Genomic DNA, 19,639 nt, shown 5'->3' on the forward strand with positions numbered 1-19,639 from the left:
GGGTCCTGTCACGTTCACAGATGGTGTCAGGGAGAAGTGAAGAAGGGTGGTGATGAACCGTCATTGACGGGCTCCACAGGGGTGCCTTCCTGAGGCGTCCTGGCCTGGGATATGACAATGTTTGCCTTGGGGCCGAGTCACCTTTAGGAATTTGGTGACTCAAGCCCTATATTGTCCATGCAATCGGAATGAGATTGGATTAAACTGTGGCACATTATCCTTTTGTTTTTTGGGAAGGGAGGTTTGGGTCATAGGGCTAAGGTTCATGTTGGGGTCATAATGTTTCCCATTTGATTTCATGATTTGACAATTATATGGGATAGAATGAAAATTAAAATATAGTTGGAACATAAACCCTGCTGGGAAGAATACATATTTTCCGGGGATCCCAAAGAGTACAAATACATATAGGCAGATAGATAGATTTCAAGGAAATAAAGAAGAATCCATAAAGGTGGGTGACATTGCATAAAGGGGAATCATGAATGATATAAACAATTGAAAACATTTGATAAGAACGAAGTTTACAACATCTGGGGAACCCAATATAGAAGTGGAGTTCTAGCAGCATGATTTCACAATTCAGGAAGTTAGCCCAACGATTAGAAGTTCATACAGCAGTGAGTCATGAGAGTGTCCAAGTACATAGAATATGAAAATTCACAAATACATGAGGAAAAAGAGTTCATAAGGAATTCATAGAGATGGCATGGGAAGGGGCACATGTGGGTTGTAGTCTTTGGAAGTATAGGATTTCATAAGTCCAGGGATAGGTCTGGGGAAGAGTGTTCTTCTCCTTCATAAAATTATGAAAGTATGAATGAAACGTGGAGGGCACCCGTCCGGGCACCCCCTGGCAGCTGTAGATAGGGTAAGGGTTCTTGGAGAACTATGTTTCCCCAGCGAGAGAGCGATCCCCCCATCCCCAGTCCACAGAAAGGGGCTAGGGATCTCTTAAAACCATTCCGCGGGCCGCGGGGAGAGGAAAGTCCGGGATAAGGCTGGAGGAGGGCAGTCGGTCCCGTTTGACAGTCAGCTGTTGAGGTGCCGAAAACTGGACCGATTTCGGTTCCGCTGGTTGTCTTCGAGTCAGGAGCCTTAGAAAGGGTTAGGACTAAAAGAGGAGCGTTCTAGGGGTAATTTTGATAGAGATATGAGCCGATTTGTATCGTCCGCCATATTAATCTATGGCGGAGAAACCTCAGCCGGAGTTAAAGGGACAGGAGAGAGAGAGAAATTGCATGCGGAGGAAGGAGTCAGAGAAAGACACAAAATAACCAGATAGAGAGTGTTATTGTTAAAATAAATGCTATTTTTATTGGAGGGTTTTGTTACATAGATCAGGGAAGGGGAAAATGAAGAAAGAAAAAAAGTCTTTTAATAATAGTCTGCTGCGGTCCCGCTTCGTTCCTTTGGTGAGTGATCTACGGAACTCTCCGCTGCGTTTTTAAATTAATTTAAAAGCCGGGGTTTCGGTTATCAATAAGGCTCCTCAGCTCCTCCTCGCTTTCAGCCATCAGAGTGGTATCATCTGCATATCTAAGGTTGTTAATGTTTCTTCCAGCAATTTTAACTCCAGCCTTGGATTCATCAAGTTGCATGATGTGTTCTGCATACAAGTTGAATAGGGAGGGTGAGAGGATACAGCCCTGCTGTACACACAGACCAATGTTATACCTTCCACAGGAGGCTTTTTTTCGTAGTAAATTAATAGAGTTGCAATATTTACAATCACAAGGTTTCTATAACACAAATAAACAAACATATAGTACCTTTACAAGTAGCAGCCTTCACACACGGGAGCTTTAAACACAAGGCTTCTCTCAGACTGATGTTTACCTCACACTGACGGAGGAGTTCCCTCACTGAGGCAAACTACCTCTAACAGGCTTCAGCCTACTCACTCTTTTGGTGCTTGAGCCACACTTTTGAAATTAAAAACACCCCAGTTAATATATAATATTTCTGACAAGGACCTCAGTTTGGGAACTGTTGCTTTAAGTTATTGGAACTGCATCTCTCCTAGTCTTTCAGAGGGAGGTTTTGCTCTGGTTTACCAAAGAGTTAAAGCAAATGATATGGATTCCTAGAAGGGAAGTCAATGGCCAATGCTAAGCCTCCTGCAGGCGAGGTCCCTCCTCTTCTGGCCATGTGGGAATCTTCCTGGAGGAGGAGGAGTGAGTGGGTGAGCCTTGCAAGGCTTGTGGAGGAGGAGAGAGTGTGCCTTCCCAAGAGGGAGATGGCTCTTCTGCCCAGGCTGGAGCCTGGCTGCAAGGACACAGGGCAGGTGGGAAAGCAAGAAGCCTTAGACCCTGAGCCAAGCAAGGACCCTCCTGCCTTTCCTGCTGGGAATGGAGGGCAGTTCTGGGAAGGAGGCCTTGTGGGGAAGGGGCTGCGGGGAGACAGCCCACCTTCAGAGGCAGCGCCAAGCCAGAGCTTCAGGCAGTTCAACTACAAGGAGACTTTGGGGCCCCGAGAGGTTTGCAGCCGCCTCCACTCTCTCTGCCGCCTGTGGCTGAAGCCTGAGGAACATACAAAGGCGGAGATGCTGGACCTGGTGCTCCTGGAGCAGTTCCTGGCCGTCCTTCCTGCGGAGATGGAGCGCTGGGTGAGGGAATGTGGGGCAGAGACCAGTTCCCAGGCTGTGGCTTTGGCGGAAGGATTCCTCCTGAGTCGGGAACAAGAGGAGACAGAGAAGCAGCAACAGGTGAGAGAATCTTCTCCCCACGCTCTCAAGGAGGCAGGGAGGCTTATTGTGAGGGAAGCCAAACTCCAGATCCCTCCCTCGCCTCTTTTCCTTACTATCTGATCATTTTTCTCTGTGTCCCTTTTTCCAGGCAGCGGACGTGTGTGCAGAAGTGGCCACCACGTTGGAAAAGCCTCCCTCCACCTGCTGCCGGATGCTGGATTGTGCCGGACAAAGAGAACCACCCAGATCCACAAGTAAGTACCAAGGTACACTTGGATGTCTTTACTCCACTCCTTTTGAGTCTTTGTGGCTCAGTGAACATATATCTGTATGGAAGGGATCTAGGAGCCTTTAGGCATACAGATTCTACTGAACATGCGTAAACAATACAATCAAGCAACTTAAAAAACAAAGCATTTTTGGCTGCATCATTAGGAATGTAGTGGTTAGGGTAGTGAGCTGCGTTGGTGGCTGGCTTTGCATGACAGTACCGTAAACTCATGCAAGCTGATCTTCAAGTTGTGTTTAAGTAGCTCTTTTTGAAAATTAGAGCGGCTCAACATGCATTATGTCAGTCTTCCAAAGCAATCTCAGCCATGTGATAATGCGCAGTGACTTTGAGGTCACGGACATATATGGTGGGTGTGTTGTGGCTGTTCCTCCTCTCCACTGCTGTTTTCTGCTCCCAATCTGTTCCCATTTGCCACTACTCATAGCAAGCCAGAGAAAAAGTCCGGCTGCAAACCTAAACGTTTCCTAATTCTCCCCAATCATTTCCTGTAAAAAATGAATTAATTAAAACATCGACAGGGCTCTGTGGCTGTCCCTGGCCAAAGGTGACCAAAGTGGTCATAGGTCTGGATATCAGAAATCCCTACAAGGGGCAGCTTAGGGAGCCAAGCATGGTTAGCCTGGAGAACAGAAGGTTAAGAGGGGAATATGCTGAAAGAATATCATATTGCTATACATATTGCTATGCTATTCCCATGGTGAGAACCTATTTTTAGGTTGGGTATAATTTTCTTTCCCTAATATCCACCAAAAAAAAAGCAGAGGGAGGACACATTCCTCAAAGAGTCCAATGGGGATCGGGGTGTATAAAAGAGCTGAAGTATCCAGGCCAGAGGTTGTTGCTGATGTCAACTACTCTCATCCAGTCTCAGCTCCCTTCCATGCAGGGGATACACATTCAAAGCACTCCTAATGGATGGCTATCTTGCCCCTGCGTAAAAACCTCCAGAGAAAGAGACTCCATCACACTCTCAAGTCACATCATACTCTATCTGTTAGCATTAGCATTAGGAAGATGATACCACCAGAAATGGAGACCATGGCCAATTAAAAATACCCCTGCCTTTTCTATTCCTACAGGAGATGAATCAAAACCAACACATACTGGCTTCCCTCTTCCTTTTGATGTACTCAGCACACATTCTGTGACACCACATCAGGTAGGTGAGAGAATCCCTTATGGACCAAGAAGGGCTCTCTCCTCTTTCCATTTTACTTACTAATTTATTTATTTACTCTATTTATACCCTGCTTTTTTCTACCCCAAAGGAGATTCAGGTGACTTACATTATGGCAATTATTCAGTGCCTTGAAACATACAAACAGTAATCTTAAACTCAATTCAATTAAATATATATACAGTAGAGGCTCGCTTATCCGACATAAACTGGCGGGCAGAATGTCGGAAAAGTGAAACTGCCGGATAACAGAGTGGGTGCTCGCTTGCCCACTCTTCCTCTCTCACTCACTCACCAGGCCAGGTCCCGGCAGCAGTGATGGCACCACCAGTACCCGGCCTGGTGAGTAAGTGAGCGAGCGAGTAAGCGAGGGAGGGCCTTTGCCACCCTCCTTCAATTGCCTGCCCTCCGTCCCTTGCTCACTCACCAGGCTGGGTCCAGGCAGCACCGGGACCCAGCCTGGTGAGCGAGTGAGAGAGCGAGGGCCTTTGTGGCCTCCTTGACTCGCTTGTCCTCTGTCCCTCGCTACTTCACCAGGCTGGGTCTCGGCAGCACCGAGACCCAGCCTGGTGAATGAGCAACTGAGCAAGGGAGGGAGGGCCTTTGCCGCCCTCCTTCACTCGCCCGCTCTCCGTCCCTTGCTCGCTCATTAGGCCGGGTCCCGGCAGCACAGGACCTGGCCTGTGTGTGTGTGTGTGTATATATATGTATGTATGTGTGTGTGTATATATATATATATATATATATATATATATATATATATATATAATAAACATTACATTCAATATTAAAATCATACCATCCAAAATGCCTGCAACCAAGTCCCTGTGTAAATACGGACATCTCTATCGGCAACCAGAAGCAACTGGTTTTCTGGCTGGGGTCAATGTTTCCTGCTTACCAAGAATGTTTCTTTGTCCAGGTGACTTTCCAAGAGGTGGCCGTGTCTTTCAGTGAGGAGGAGTGGGCCCTGCTGGATCCGGACCAAAGGGCCTTGCATCAACAAGTCATGAAGGAAAATTTGGAAACGGTATCCTCTTTAAGTAAGGTTCCCTCTTTTATAAAGAAAGTATTAGTAACAGAATGACATAGCCACACAATGTCACGTAAAGGGTGGGGGATAACTCACCAAGTTTAGCATAGGTTCACAGCAGGATAAAATAACATTAAATGTACAATTCAACTATAGGATCTCCCTATAGGTCCAACATGATGTGGAGAGGTTCAGAAACTCCCAGGTGTCTTTTTTGAAATCAACACAGTGTTGAGACAGGTTGGAAAGAAACCAATTGTTTCTATCATATTGTAACAGCTTGTGTCGTTTTTCCATTGTTCTTGTCATTTCCATTTTAGGGAAAGCCTTGAAGAAATCTATCACAGGGTTTTCTGGGGCTGATATTGTGTGACTCACCCAAGGTCACCCAGTAGGTTTCCATGACTGAGCAGAGAATCGATTTTTTTGAAATCATAGCCTTTTGAAAGTCATAGCCTTTTGGAAAATATGACATTTTTGAGATCATAACTTTTGTAAAACCAGAATCTTCATAGCCATTTGGAAGTGTGATCCTTTTTGGAGATTAATCGCATTCATTCTATTTGGAATAATCATAAAGTATGATCTTCCTGAGAAGAGTTAAAAATTTGCTTGAGTCAATCTTATCCTTAGTGGTAAATATCCACTAGTATTCATGCAAGGCAATTTAGGTTTCTCTGTTAAACTGATATCCCTGGTTATCTCATTGAAGTGTTAGGAACAAAGATACACCAATGCATATAACATATAGCAGATCTTCAGAAGTGTTAATTCAGTTGCCCAAAGACATCTACTCTTCCATAAAATATCTTGCTTTTAAGCCATGCTCTCAAGAGACCAAAAATAAGTAGTCTTTGTTCAAAGTTAACAAAGTTAACATAGTTGATTTACTTAAAAACGTCATGTATTCAGCATACAGGTACACTGCTTATTGGTTCAGAGTTTGAACAGTATGTTCTATAAGCATTCTGTTTCAGACTCTTCTCTGTTGCGTACAGACTAACACTCTCTTTTAATACATTACTGAACTCTGACTCAGTATAAACTACTCTCTGCAGCATACTGTACTCAACTACATACTATTGCGTACTTTGCTAAACTATATACTGAAGCATACGGCATACTAATTCAAACTGAAGCATATGGACTTCTAACATGGAGCCTCAGTTTGAATAGTCCCGATCTGGTCACTTGGTCTGTAGTCCCTCCCACAACCTTCAAACAACATAGAGTTAAGGGGAAAACTGCATACCAATATATGCATACAATATGGTAAGCAATCTCAATTATATACATCACAAATAACTGGTATAGAAAGCTTGTAGAAGGTTACTATTTCCAACAAATAAGTGACGAAAATATCCATAGCCCAACATTCAATCCACTCCAGTTGAGAGGTCGTCCATCTTCTTTTCTCTTTTCTAATGCTCATCTATTGGCAATCAGCAATCTATGCTGTTGCCTGTTTTTTGGTCAAAATTATTTAGTTGCTCGTGTTCTCTCTATTTTTATCAGTTTTATACTTATTTATGGAATGCTTTTGATACAAAATAAATTAGCAATCATACAACAATAATAACCCAAAAATACTTAGCTCTTTAAGCTGCAATCCCTCAGAGTTGTCACAAAATGTGAGGAGCAGTCCTGTTTCTGGGTCAATAAGAACTGCTTGTTTGTAATTTGGTTTATTATTGGAAATACCTTTTCCAAAAATGCAGAAATAGGCTCTCTCTTTTCACGGTTCATCAGATCAGTTGGTACCTATAGCATGTGCCCTGTATATTCATATCTGTGGTTTCACCCACCTGAGGCTTAGGGAAAGTGGTATCTTCTACATGATTTTATGGTTTGCTACCTCTGGAAGTTAGCATTTAGTCTTGCTAAAGAGGGTACATCCAGGTCTGATAGTTGGAAGTTACAAGAAAGTAGATTCTGAGATAACTATAGAAGGAAACTCTTGAAGTAAGAGAAGGGGATTGATTACCTAAATTTCTGGAGAGCACTTAAATGATAGCTATTAAGATTTTGTTTTTTAAATATGTGTTCTCATTTTTTTGTTCTCAAGAAACTCACAGAGAAGGGGAATCATCTCAATACGGGGACTGTGGAGAGAAGAAGGACCTGGGCCTCTCTGGTCAGCAAGCAATGTACGCTAAGAGGAAGCCTTTTAAGTGCTTGGAGTGCGGAAAATGTTTCCGTCATAAGAAAAGCATTGCTCGTCATCAAGCAACTCACACCGGAGAAAAAAAGTTCAAATGCTTGGAGTGTGGAAAGGGCTTCATTCACAAGATAAGCCTCACCTATCATCAAGCTATTCATACTGGGGAGAAGCCATTTAAATGTTTGGTGTGTGGAAAGGGCTTCATTCACAAGATAAGCCTGACTCGTCATTTAGCAATTCATACTGGGGAGAAGCCATTTAAATGCTTGGAGTGTGGAAAAGGCTTCATTCACAAGATAAGCCTGACTCGTCATTTAGCTACTCATACTGGGGAGAAGGCATTTAAATGCTTGCAGTGTGGGAAGGGCTTCATTCACAAGACAAACCTGACTCGTCATAAAGCAATTCATACTGGGGAGAAGCCATTTAAATGCTTGGAGTGTGGAAAGTGTTTCACTCAGAAGACGGGCCTCATCTCTCATCAAGCTACTCATACTGGGGAGAAGCCATTTAAATGCCAGGAATGTGGAAAGAGTTTCACTCAGAAGACAGGTCTCACCTACCATCAAGCTACCCATACTGGGGAGAAGGCATTTAAATGCTTGGAGTGTGGAAAGTGTTTCACTCAGAAGATAAGCCTCACCTATCATCAAGCTACTCATACTGGGGAGAAGCCATTTAAATGCTTGGAGTGTGGAAAGGGCTTCATTCACAAGATAAGCCTGACTCGTCATTTAGCAGTTCATACTGGGTGGAAGCCATTTAAATACTTGGAGGGTGGAAAGAGTTTCACTCAGAAGACAGGCCTCACCTCTAATCAAGCTACTCATACTGGGGAGAAGCCATTTACATGCTTGGAGTGTGGGAAGGGCTTCATTCAGAAGATACACCTGACTCGTCATTTAGCAATTCATACTGGGGAAAAGCCATTTAAGTGCTTGGAGTGTGGAAAGTGTTTCACTCAGAAGATAAGTCTCACCTATCATCAAGCTACTCATACTGGGGAGAAGCCATTTAAATGCCTGGAGTGTGGAAAGGGCTTCATTAGGAAGACAGGCCTTACCAAACATCAAGCTGTCCATACTGGGGAGAGACCCTTTAAATGTGTGGACTGCGGAAAGAGCTTCATTCAGAAGTTAGGCCTGACTCGTCATTTAGCAAGTCATACTGGGGAGAAGCCATTTAAATGCTTGGAGTGTGGAAAGTGTTTCACTCATAAGACAAGTCTCACCTATCACCAAGCTACTCATACTGGGGAGAAGCCATTTACATGCTTGGAGTGTGGAAAGGCCTTCATTCACAAGATGTGTCTGACTTACCATGAAGCTACTCATTCTGGGGAGAAACCATTTAAATGCTTGGAGTGTGGAAAGTCTTTTATTCTGAAGGGACATCTCACTTCTCATCAAACAGTTCACTTGCGGGAGAAACCCTTTAAATGCATGGAGTGCGGAAAGGGCTTCATTAGGAAAACAGGCCTTACCAAACATCAAGCTACCCATACTGGGGAAAAACCCTTTAAATGCTTGGAGTGCAAAATCTCTTTTACAGAGAAAAGATGTCTAGTTGCTCATCAAGCAACACACTCTGGGGAAAAGCCATTCAAATGCTTGGATTGTGGGAAAGGTTTTGCATGGAAGGCAAGCTTCATACGACATCAAAGAATCCACACTGGGGAAAAACCATTTCACTGTTTGGAGTGTGGAAGAAGTTTCAAAGTCAAGCGAACCCTCCGTCTTCATCAAGCGACACACACAGGGGAAGGAACCCTTTAAAGGCCTGGAGTGCGGAAAGAGCTTTTGCCAGAAAAAACGCCTCCCTTATTGCCCTTCATCCAAACCACAAGGAGACTGAACTACTGTAATAGAGAAGGGTGACTTTAAAACAGTATTTCTTTGTTTTTCCCTTTTTGGGAATGACTGAAAATTTTTTAAAACTTTCTTTCTGAACAAACTGGCTTCTTTTGGTGAAATATCCAAAAATGATCCACCCAGAGGGAAAGTGTCCTTGCAATACAGCAAGGGAACCACTGACCCCATAGGGAAGCTGATGAAGAAACACAATATACAAACCATCAACAGACCCACGAAGAAAATCCAACATATGCTAACCTTCAGCAAAGGACAAGAGGGATCCTCTCACCTCTGCAGAAGTCTATCGTATACCGTGTAGCTGTGGACAAGTCTACTTAGTGATCACCAAACATAGCATTGCCCAAACACAAATCAAGGAACGTGAAAGGCACTGCAGATTAACTTAGCCTGAGAAGTCAGCCATAGCAGAGCACTTGATGAACCACTCTGACAACTACCATGTCGGACTACACAGAAAAGCCATTGATATCCACAAGCATGTGGAAAATTTCAACAAAAAGGAGGAAACAATAAAAATGAACAAAATATGTCTACCGGTATTTTAAAAACTCTAAAATCAGGATGGTAAATAAAGAGCAAGACTCAAAACGTAAGGGAATACCAGACAATAATTAATCAGGGACATCAAACACCTCCCCACAAAAGATTCCCCCTAGCAACAACCAGCCAGGCCTTGAAACTGCAGGCCATTAAAATGCTAATCAAGGTGGCAAATTGCAACATTCACACGTACCTCAAGCAGACAAGGGTTCTTTTCCCCACCCTGGACATTCCACAGATATATAAACCTCACTCACTTATTTTCCAACAGACACCTCAACTTCTGAGGATGCGTGCCATAGATGTGGGCTATGGAGAGAATGCTCCTGGAACATGACCATACAGCTCAGAAAACTCACAACAACCCATTAAAGAAAAAGTTACTAAAAATAAGACAGAAGACAAGAAGAAGCTTCAGGCTAGACAAGATTCATGGCCAGGTATATGGAGTATATGTTGGGAGTCCCCCTTTTCTCTCCACAAAGGAGACACAAAGCAACTGTTCCCTTTGCTCTTCTTCTATGAGCATGGAAAGATGTCTATCATGGGTAAGATGGATAGCTTGGCCCTGCTAACTTTCCTATCTATTTATGTTCTTTGAATAAAGTCTTCTTTGTAAGCTTGACTCTTCTCCTGAATTGCTTAAGCTCAGTCTCTCTATTGCTTGTACCAGATGGTTCTGATTTGCTGAACTGCTGCAACAGTTGTTGTTGCTGATTATGTATATGTATGTTTTAATATTAGTATTTAATATTCTAACCCTTCCTTATACTTTTTCGAATTCTTTCAGTCCCTGGCCAAACTTCTATTGGACTTCCAGAATCTTCTCCCTTTCTCTCCCTGCTCAGCTTTTCTCACCCTGCTATACTCTTATTTATGCAGGCCAAAATCCCATTGGCTTTTTTGCCACCACATCACATCGTTGGCTTATGTTTAACTTGTTGTCCACAAAAACTCCCAATATCATTTTCATGCGTACTGCTCTCGAGCCAGGCATCTCCCATTCTGTATCTTTGCATTTCAGAACATGGCCATATAGCCTGGAAAACTCACAGCAATCCAAGAGCACCATTGGATTGGGCCATTGCATTTAAATGATATTGATCACCACTGTGTAAAGTTACAAGAAATGAAAGGATTTGTCAACCTAAGGTTCTTCAAAACCAAACTCATCCGCTTCAAGAACCACTGTGATCCTACATGGCGGCCTCCCAAATGTCACCATGATTCCTGTGTGAAACTTTATTATGTCATCCATCCCAACAACCTGTAATATGTTCAGAGAAAGGCCACCAAAAATGGTCAGTTCTAGCAGCCAAACTGGATTAGATGTGCATGTAGTTCCTTTTTGGAGCTCTAAGTGCATTTGGGGGCTAAAATCTTGGCCGCAGCAAGCATAGCCCTCCCAGGATGCATCTACACTACAGAGTTAATGCGGTTTGACAGCACTTTTAATTGCAATGGCTCAGAATTATGCAATCCTGGGAGTTGTAGTTTGATGAGACATCAGCATTCTCTGGCAAAGAAGGCTCAAGACATCGTAAACTCCTGCCCCCATGATTCCATAGCATTGAACCAGAGCAATGAAAGTGGCATCAGGCTGCATTGATTCCAGTGTAGATTCACCCAAGGATTTTGGAATCACCTAGGATGCATCTGTTCTATACTGTAAGCATGTATGCTGTCTGATAACACGGAGAGTACCATTTTTCAGTGTATGGGATCCTGGGATTTGTAGTTTTTTGAGGGGGGGCACCAGCCTTCTTTGGCAGAGAAGGCTAAAGAGCTTGGAGAACTAGAACTCCCAGGATTCCACAATATTGAGCCAGGGCCATTGAAGTCGTGTTCAACAAGGAAGCTGAGGCAGGAAAAACAGGAGGGGCTCCTTGATGGAAGGGTGGCTTATTTCTCTTTTCCATTGCTGGAAGATTTAGAGTCCTAAATATGTAGCTGTAGCTGAGGGGGGTTAGGGGTTCAAACCCCCACTGAAATTTTTCAGGTTTAAAAAAAGCCTGTTTTTTCTTGAATTTTAACTGATTAACTGGTTTTCTTTTCCATTGCTGGAAGATTAGATGTCCTAACTCTCTGGTTTTTAAAGAAGCAGATCTATGCACAAGTTTTTCCAGTGGCTTCTTCCGAATTCTAGCCTACAGCATCTGGGATTCGTTGGTGTCTCCCATCCAAGTACTACCAGAGCCACCCCTTCTTCGCTTCCAAGTACAGAAAGTGTCTGGTTCCTTTAAGGCAGTGTCCCAATTTCCAGACTTCCAGAGGTTTTGGACTTCAGCTCCCAGAAGCCTCATCTTTCTTAGCCAAGGATTAAAGACTGTGTTGATTAAAGTCCAAACATCCAGAGGACCTCAGTGTGGGAACTGCTGCTTTAAGTTATTCAACCCTCTCCTGTTCCTGGGGAAATGCCTTGAAAGCAGCATCTCCCCATGTCTTGCAAGAGGGAGGTTTTGCTCTATGGCTTCCAAAGAGTTAAAGCAAATGATGTGGATTCCTAGAGGGGAAGTCAATGGCCAGTAATAAGCCTCCTGCAGGCGAGGTCCCTCCTCTTCTGGCCATGTGGGAATCTTCCTGGAGGAGGAGGAGTGACTGGGTGAGCCTTGCAGGGCTTGTGGAGGAGGAGAGAGTGTGCCTTCCCAAGAGGGAGATGGCTCTTCTGCCCAGGCTGGAGCCTGGCTGCAAGGACACAGGGCAGGTGGGAAAGCAAGAAGCCTTAGACCCTGAGCCAAGCACGGACCCTCCTGCCTTTCCTGCTGGGAATGGAGGGCAGTTCTGGGAAGGAGGCCTTGTGGGGAAGGGGCCGCGGGGAGACAGCCCATCTTCAGAGGCAGAGCGCCAGAGCTTCAGGCTGTTCACCTACAAGGAGACTTTGGGCCCCCGAGAGGTTTGCAGCCGCCTCCACTCTCTCTGCCGCCTGTGGCTGAAGCCTGAGGAACATACAAAAGCGGAGATGCTGGACCTGGTGCTCCTGGAGCAGTTCCTGGCCGTCCTTCCTGCAGAGATGGAGCGCTGGGTGAGGGAATGTGGGGCAGAGACCAGTTCCCAGGCCGTGGCTTTGGCTGAAGGATTCCTCCTGAGTCGGGCAGAAGAGGAGACAGACAAGGAGCAACAGGTGAGAGAATCTTCTCCCCATGCTTTCAAGGAGGCAGGGATGCTCATTATGATGGGAGCCAAACTCCAGAGCCCTCCCTCGCCTCTTTTCCTTTTCAGTTTTCAGATCATTTGTATCTGTGTCCCTTTGGTGTTTTTCCAGGCACAGGACTTGTGTGCAGAAGTGGGCACTGCATTGGAAAGGCCTCCCTCCACCTGCAGCCGGATGCTGGATTGTGCAGGACAAAGGGAACCTCCCAGATCCACAAGTAAATACCAAGGGACACTTGGATGTCTTCACTCCTTTTGAGTCTTTGTGGCTCAGTGAACATATATCTGTATGGAAGGGATCTAGGAGCCTTTAGACATACAGATTCTACTGAACATGCGTAAACAATACATTCAAAAACTTAAAAAACAAAGCATTTTTGGCTGCATCATTAGGAATGTAGTGCCTAGGGATGTGAGCTGCATTGGTGGCTGGCTTTGCATGACAGCACCATAAACTCATGCAAGCTGATCTTCAAGTTGTGTTTAAGTAGCTCTTTTTGAAATTTGCACCCGGATGCTGGATTCTACAGGACAAAGGAAAACTCCCACAAGTAAATACCCAGGGATACTTGGATGTCTTCACTCCTGTTGAGTCTTTGTGGCTTGTTCTCCAGACCCTTGATCATTTTAATTGCCCTGCTCGGGACACATTCCAGCTTAGAGTCAACATCTCCCTTCAACTGCAGTGCCCAGAATTGGACTCAGTGTGATTCCAGGTGTGGTCTAACCAAGGCAGAATAGAGGGGAAGCATGATTTCCCTGGATCTAGACAGTATACTCCTATTGATGCAGACCAAAATCCCATTGGCATTTTTTGATGCCGCATGACATTGTTAGCTCATGTTTAACTTTTTGTCCACAAGGACTCCAAGATCTTTTTCACACGTACTGCTGTCTATCCAGGTACCCCCCCCCCCCCCCCCGTATTGTACCTTTGCATTTCATTTTTTTCTGCCAAAGTGGATTATCGTGCATTTGTCCCTGTTGAACTTCATTTTGTTAGTTTCAGCCCATCTCTCTAATCTGTTGAGATCATTTTGGATTCTGATCCTGTCTTCTGGAGTTTTAGTTCTCCTTCCCAATTTGGTGTCATCTGCAAACCTAAATGTTTACTTCTCCCCAATAACTTCCTTTAAAAAACAAATAAAGTCACAGCAGGGCTCTGTGGCTGTCCCTGGACAAAGGTGACCAAATTAGTCATCGGTCTGGATATGATTAATCTCTACGATGGGCAGCTTAATGAGCCGAGTATGGTTAGCCTACAGAAGAGCAGGTTAAGAGGGAAATATGTTAAAAGAATGTCATATTGCTATACATATTGCTATGCTATTTTTAAGTACCAGATGGATTAGGTACAATAGCCACCAAAAAAGCAGGGGGGAATGAATTCCTCGAAGAGCCTAATGGGGACCAGGGTATATAAAAGGGCTGAAGTATCCAGGCCAGTGGTTGTTGCTGATATCAACAACTTTGACTAATGTGACTAATGAATTAGAGGTCGCAAGGTACCTTTTCTATATATGACTGTGAAAGTTTCACAGTGAAGAAACTGATTTGAAATGTGCTATAGGGGAGTTTTGTGGATGCCATCGGCTAAAAAGGCAGATACACGGGTCCTAGAGAAAATCAAGCTTTAATTCTCCCAGAAGCCAAGATGACTGAACTGACATAGTTGTAATGTGGCAGTATCACGATTACACAGGGATCACTAGAAAAGACAATAAGTCTTAGTAAGAGAGAAGGCAGCAGGAAAAGTGAGAAACTGAATTACAGGGGGGTGGCCTCCACCAAGGGAGCCATGGCTGTCCTGAATCGCCAAGACCTGAGCAGACCTGGCTTGGAGATCCCTCATTCATAGCATCTCCATCAGTCAAAGTGACCTGAAGGCACTTACCAACAACAACACCTTATACCCAGCCTTGCTAAGGTCTCGCCTTCCTTGATTGAATCATAGAATAATAAAATAATAGAATCCTAGACTTGAAAGAACCCACAAGGGCCATCCAGTTCCAGCTCCCTGCCATGCAAGAATACACATTCAAAGCACCCCTAATGGATGGCCATCTAACCTCTATGTTAAAGCCTCCAGAAAGACTCAACTACACTCTTAGGTTGCAGCATATTCAATTGGTGAACAGCTCTTACCATTCAGAAGATGGTACCACCAGAAATTGAGACATTGGCTAATTAAAAATACCCTTGCCTTTTCTATTCCTACAGGAGGTGAATCAGAACCAACACATACTGGCTTCCCTCTTCCTTTTGATGTACTCAGCACACATTCTGTGACACCACATCAGGTAGGTGAGAGAATCCCTGATAGGCCAAGAAGGGCTCAGGCTTCCGGTGTCCTCTTCACATAGCTATTCTGCCCACTTTAAATTTTTTATTTAATTATATATATTTACCTAATTTATACCCCGCCTTTCTCTACCCCGAAGGGAACTCAAGGCAACTTACATCTGGCAATTATTCAATGCCTTGAAACACATACAAGCATTAAGCTTAAACTCAATTGAATTAAAATCGATGCATATAAAGCATTTAAAAACATCACATTCAATATTAAAATCATGCCATCCAAAATGCCTGCAGCAAAGTCCCTGTGTAAATCGGCCACCAGAAGCAACTGGATTTCTGGCTGGGGTCAGCGTTTCCTGCTTACCAGGAATGTTTCTTTGTCCAGGTGACCTTCCAAGAGGTGGCTGTGTTTTTCAGTGATGAGGAGTGGGCCCTGCTGGATCCGGACCAAAGGGCCTTGCATCAACAAGTCATGAAGGAAAATCTGGAAACTGTGTCCTCTCTAAGTAAGGCTCCTTCTTATATAAGAAAGTATTAGTCACAAAATTACATAGTCACATAATGTCACTTGAAAAGGGAGGAGGGCAAAGAAGTCACCAGTTTTGGGATAGGTTCACAGCATGATAAAATAATATTAAATTTACCATTCAACTTTAGCATTTTTCTCAAAAACTCCCAGGTATCATTTTGAAATCAACAGTGTTGAAACAGGTTGAAAAGAAACTGGTTGTTTCTATCATTTTTTACAGCAGGTGTTGTTTTTCCATTGTTCTTGTCATTTCCATTTTATGGCAAGCCTTGAAGAAATCTATCACAGGGTTTTCTGGGGCTGATATTGTGTTACTCGCCCAAGATCACTCAGTAGGTTTCCATGACTGAGCAGGGAATCAAATATTTTTTTGAAATCATAGCCTTTTGAAAGGCATAACTTGGAAACTATTATCTTTTTGAGATCATAACCTTTTGTAAAACCAGAATCTCCATAGCCATTGGGAAGTGTGACCCTTTTTGGAGATTAATTGGCATTCACACTATTTGGAATAATCATAAAGTATGATTTTCTTGAGAAGTGTTAAAAACTCGCTTGAGTCAATCTCCTGAGTTGTAAATATCCACTAGTGTTCATGCAAGGCAATTTAGATTTCTCAGTTTTTTAACTGATATCCTGGTTATCTCTTTGAACTGTTAAGAACAAAGATAGGCCAATGCATAAAACATAAAGCAGATCTTCAGAAGTGTTATTTCAGTTGCCCGAAAACATCTACTCTCCATGAAATATATTGCTTTTAAATCATGCTCTCAAGAGACCAAAAATAAGTAGTCTTTGTTCAAAGTTAACATAGTTGATTTACTTAAAAACATCATGTATACAGATACATTGTTGTTTGTTCAAGGTTTAAACAGTCTGTAAGCATTCTGTTTCAGTCTCTTCTCTGTTGCATACAGACTAAACTCTCTCTTCAGTTTGATACATTACTCATAAACTGACTACTCTCTGGAGCATACTGTACTCAACTACATAGCCAAACTGGGAGTAGCGGTATACAAGTCTAATAATAAAATAAATAAATAAAATACTGTCGCATACTTTGCTAAACTACATACTGAAGCATACTACATACTAACTCAAGTTCAAGCATACTGACTTATATAATGGAGTCTCGGTTTGAATAGTCCAGATCTGGTCACATGGTATGTAGTCCCTCCCACAACCTCAAACAACATAGAGTTAAGAGGAAAACTGCATACCAATATAATAAGCAATCTCAATTATATATATAAGAAATAACTAGTATAGGAGGCTTGTAGAAGGTTGCTATTTTCAACAAATATAGTGTCTAAGAAACATAGCCCAATGTTCAAACCACTCCAGTTTTGAGATATGGTCCACTGTTTTCCTTATTGCTCATCTATTAGCAAACATGCAACAACAAAAATCCAAAAAAAAATCCTGTTTCTGGGTCCACAAGAACTGCTTGTTTGTAATTTGTTATTAGAAATACCTTTTCCGAAAATGCAGAAATAAGCATTAGATCCATGGGTAACTGCCTTGTATATTATTCATACCTGTGGTTTCACCCGCTCGAGCCTTCGGGAAAGTGATATCTTCTACATGATTTTACAGTTTGCTACCCCTGGAAGTTAGTATTTAGTCTTGCTAAAGAGGAAACACCAAGGTCTAATAGTTGGAAGTTACAAGAAAGTAGATTCTGAGATAACTATAGAAGGAAACTCTTGAAGTAAGAGAAGGGGATTGATTACCTAAATTTCTGGTGAGCACTTTAATGAAACCTATTTTTGTTTTGTTTTTTAATATGTGTTCTCACTTTCTTTGTTGTCAAGAAACTCACAGAGAAGGGGAATCATCTCAATACCGGGACTGTGGAGACAAGAAGGAGTTGGGCCTTTCTGGTCAACAAGCAACGTACGCTAAGAGGAAGCCCTTTAAGTGCTTGGTGTGTGGAAAATTTTTCCGTAATAAGAAAAGCTTTGCTCGTCATGAAGCAGTGCACACCGGAGATAAAAAGTTTAAATGCTTAGAGTGTGGAAAGGGCTTCATTCAGAAGGCAAGCCTCACTTCTCATCAAACTATTCATACTGGGGAAAAGCCATTTAAATGCTTGGAGTGTGGAAAGAGTTTCACTCAGAAGATAAGCCTTACCTATCATCAAGCTACCCATACTGGGGAGAAGCCATTTACATGCTTTGAGTGTGGAAAGGCCTTCATTCAGAAGGCAAGCCTCACTTCTCATCAAACTATTCATACTGGGGAGAATCAATTTAAATGCCTGGAGTGTGGGAAGAATTTCACTCACAAGAAAGGACTCACCTCTCATCAAGCTACTCATACTGGGGAGAAGCCATTTACATGCTTGGAGTGTGGAAAGGGCTTCATTCACAAGAAAAACCTGATTCGTCATGAAGCAATTCATATTGCGGAGAAACCATATACATGCTTGGAGTGTGAAAAGAGTTTCACTCAGAAGACAGGCCTCACTGATCATGAAGCTACTCATACTGGGGAGAAGCCATTCAAATGCTTGGAGTGTGGGAAGTCTTTCATTGAGAAGAGAAATCTCACTTCTCACCAAAGAATTCACTTGGGGGAGAAACCCTTTAAATGTGTAAAGGGATGCTTTGCCTCTCACCAGACCATTCACCCAGGGAAGAAACCCTTTCAATGCTTGGAGTGTGGGAGATCTTTTACAGACAAAGGAGGTCTAATTGCTCATCAAGCAACACACTCTGGGCAAAAGCCATTCAAATGCTTGGATTGTGGGAAGGGTTTCGTACGGAAGTCAAACCTCACACAACATCAAAGAATCCACACTGGGGAAAAATCCTTTCAGTGTTTGGAGTGTGGAAAGAGTTTCCGTAATAAGAAAAGCTTTGCTCGTCATCAAGCAGTGCACACCGGAGATAAAAAGTTCAAATGCTTGGAGTGTGGAAAGGGCTTCATTCAGAAGGCAAGCCTCACTTCTCATCAAACTATTCATACTGGGAAAAAGCCATTTAAATGCTTGGAATGTGGAAAGAGTTTCAGTCAGAAGATAAGCCTCACCTATCATCAAGCTAATCATACTGGGGAGAAGCCATTTACATGCTTGGAGTGTGGGAAGGGCTTCATTCAGAAAGCAAGCCTCACTTCTCATCAAACTATTCATACTGGGGAGAAGCCATTTAAATGCTTGGAGTGTGGGAAGAGTTTCACTCACAACAAAAGCCTCTCCTCTCATCAAGCTACTCATACTGGGGAGAAGCCATTTACATGCTTGGAGTGTGGAAAGGGCTTCATTCACAAGATAAGCCTCACCTATCATCAAGCTACTCATACTGGGGAGAATCCATTTAAATGCTTGGAGTGTGGAAAGAGCTTCATTCAGAAGATAAGCCTGACCCGTCATTTAGTAATTCATACTGGGGAGAAGGCATATACATGCTTGGAGTGTGGAAAGAGTTTCACTCAGAAGACAGGCCTCACCGATCATCAAGCAACACACTCTGGGGAGAAGCCATTCAAATGCTTGGACTGTGGGAAGGGCTTCGCACGGAAAGCAAACCTTACACAACATCAAAGAATCCACACTGGGGAGAAACCATTTAGATGTTTGGAGTGTGGAAGAAGTTTCAAACGGAAGAGAGCCCTCCATCTTCATCAAAAAACACACACACGGGAAATAACCCTTTAAATGCCCGGAGTGCGGAAATAACTTTTGCCAGAAGAAACACCTCCCTTGTTTTCCCTCATCCAAGCCTTATTTATTTATCATTTCAGAAGTGAACCGAGGGTACAAATTGTAATGTATTTGAAAACACAAAGTTTCAAAGACTTGGCATTATAATAAATGTCCTTTGATCAATACCTGGCCACTTGGTGTTGCTATAAGAACGTCCTCCATTGTGGATGGGGCAGGGCTCAGA

At 43.2% G+C, this 19,639-nt stretch overlaps 1 protein-coding gene and 1 long non-coding RNA gene across 4 annotated transcripts; one reads left to right on the top strand and one right to left on the bottom strand.

Moving 5' to 3' along the window:
• Positions 1-1,291: 1,291 nt before the first annotated feature.
• LOC134296995 (uncharacterized) lies at positions 1,292-2,139 on the bottom strand. Its single transcript, XR_010003746.1, has 2 exons — positions 1,773-2,139; positions 1,292-1,609 (listed from the first exon to the last, which is right to left on the bottom strand). It is a non-coding gene; the product is annotated as an uncharacterized LOC134296995 (long non-coding RNA).
• On the top strand, positions 2,100-19,580 carry LOC107983292 (zinc finger protein 420-like). 3 transcript variants are annotated; one of them, XM_062973238.1, is made up of 5 exons: positions 2,100-2,707; positions 2,838-2,943; positions 4,061-4,140; positions 5,081-5,201; positions 7,257-10,391. In XM_062973238.1, the coding sequence occupies exons 1-5, from the start codon at positions 2,102-2,104 to the stop codon at positions 9,125-9,127; spliced, it is 2,784 nt and encodes a 927-aa protein (XP_062829308.1). In that variant the 5' UTR covers positions 2,100-2,101; the 3' UTR covers positions 9,128-10,391. The 3 variants fall into 3 exon arrangements, with proteins under 3 accessions (XP_062829308.1, XP_062829309.1, XP_062829310.1); XM_062973239.1 differs by lacking the exon at positions 7,257-10,391 and adding an exon at positions 17,561-19,580 and having other exon boundaries at positions 2,102-2,707; XM_062973240.1 differs by lacking the exons at positions 2,100-2,707; positions 2,838-2,943; positions 4,061-4,140; positions 5,081-5,201 and adding exons at positions 13,029-13,134; positions 15,137-15,216; positions 15,603-15,723; positions 17,561-19,580 and having other exon boundaries at positions 9,127-12,887.
• Positions 19,581-19,639: the final 59 nt, after the last annotated feature.

Source organism: Anolis carolinensis, chromosome 2 (genome assembly GCF_035594765.1).
Source record: "Anolis carolinensis isolate JA03-04 chromosome 2, rAnoCar3.1.pri, whole genome shotgun sequence".
NCBI lineage: Eukaryota > Metazoa > Chordata > Lepidosauria > Squamata > Dactyloidae > Anolis > Anolis carolinensis.

Bases quoted from the DNA above. Each gene is read 5' to 3' on its own strand.
- LOC107983292 (XM_062973238.1), top strand. From the start codon at position 2,102: ATGGCCAATGCTAAGCCTCCTGCAGGCGAGGTCCCTCCTCTTCTGGCC. The intron at 2,708-2,837 runs GTGAGAGAATCT...CCCTTTTTCCAG, and splicing joins AGACAGAGAAGCAGCAACAG to GCAGCGGACGTGTGTGCAGA. The intron at 4,141-5,080 runs GTAGGTGAGAGA...TTCTTTGTCCAG, and splicing joins ATTCTGTGACACCACATCAG to GTGACTTTCCAAGAGGTGGC.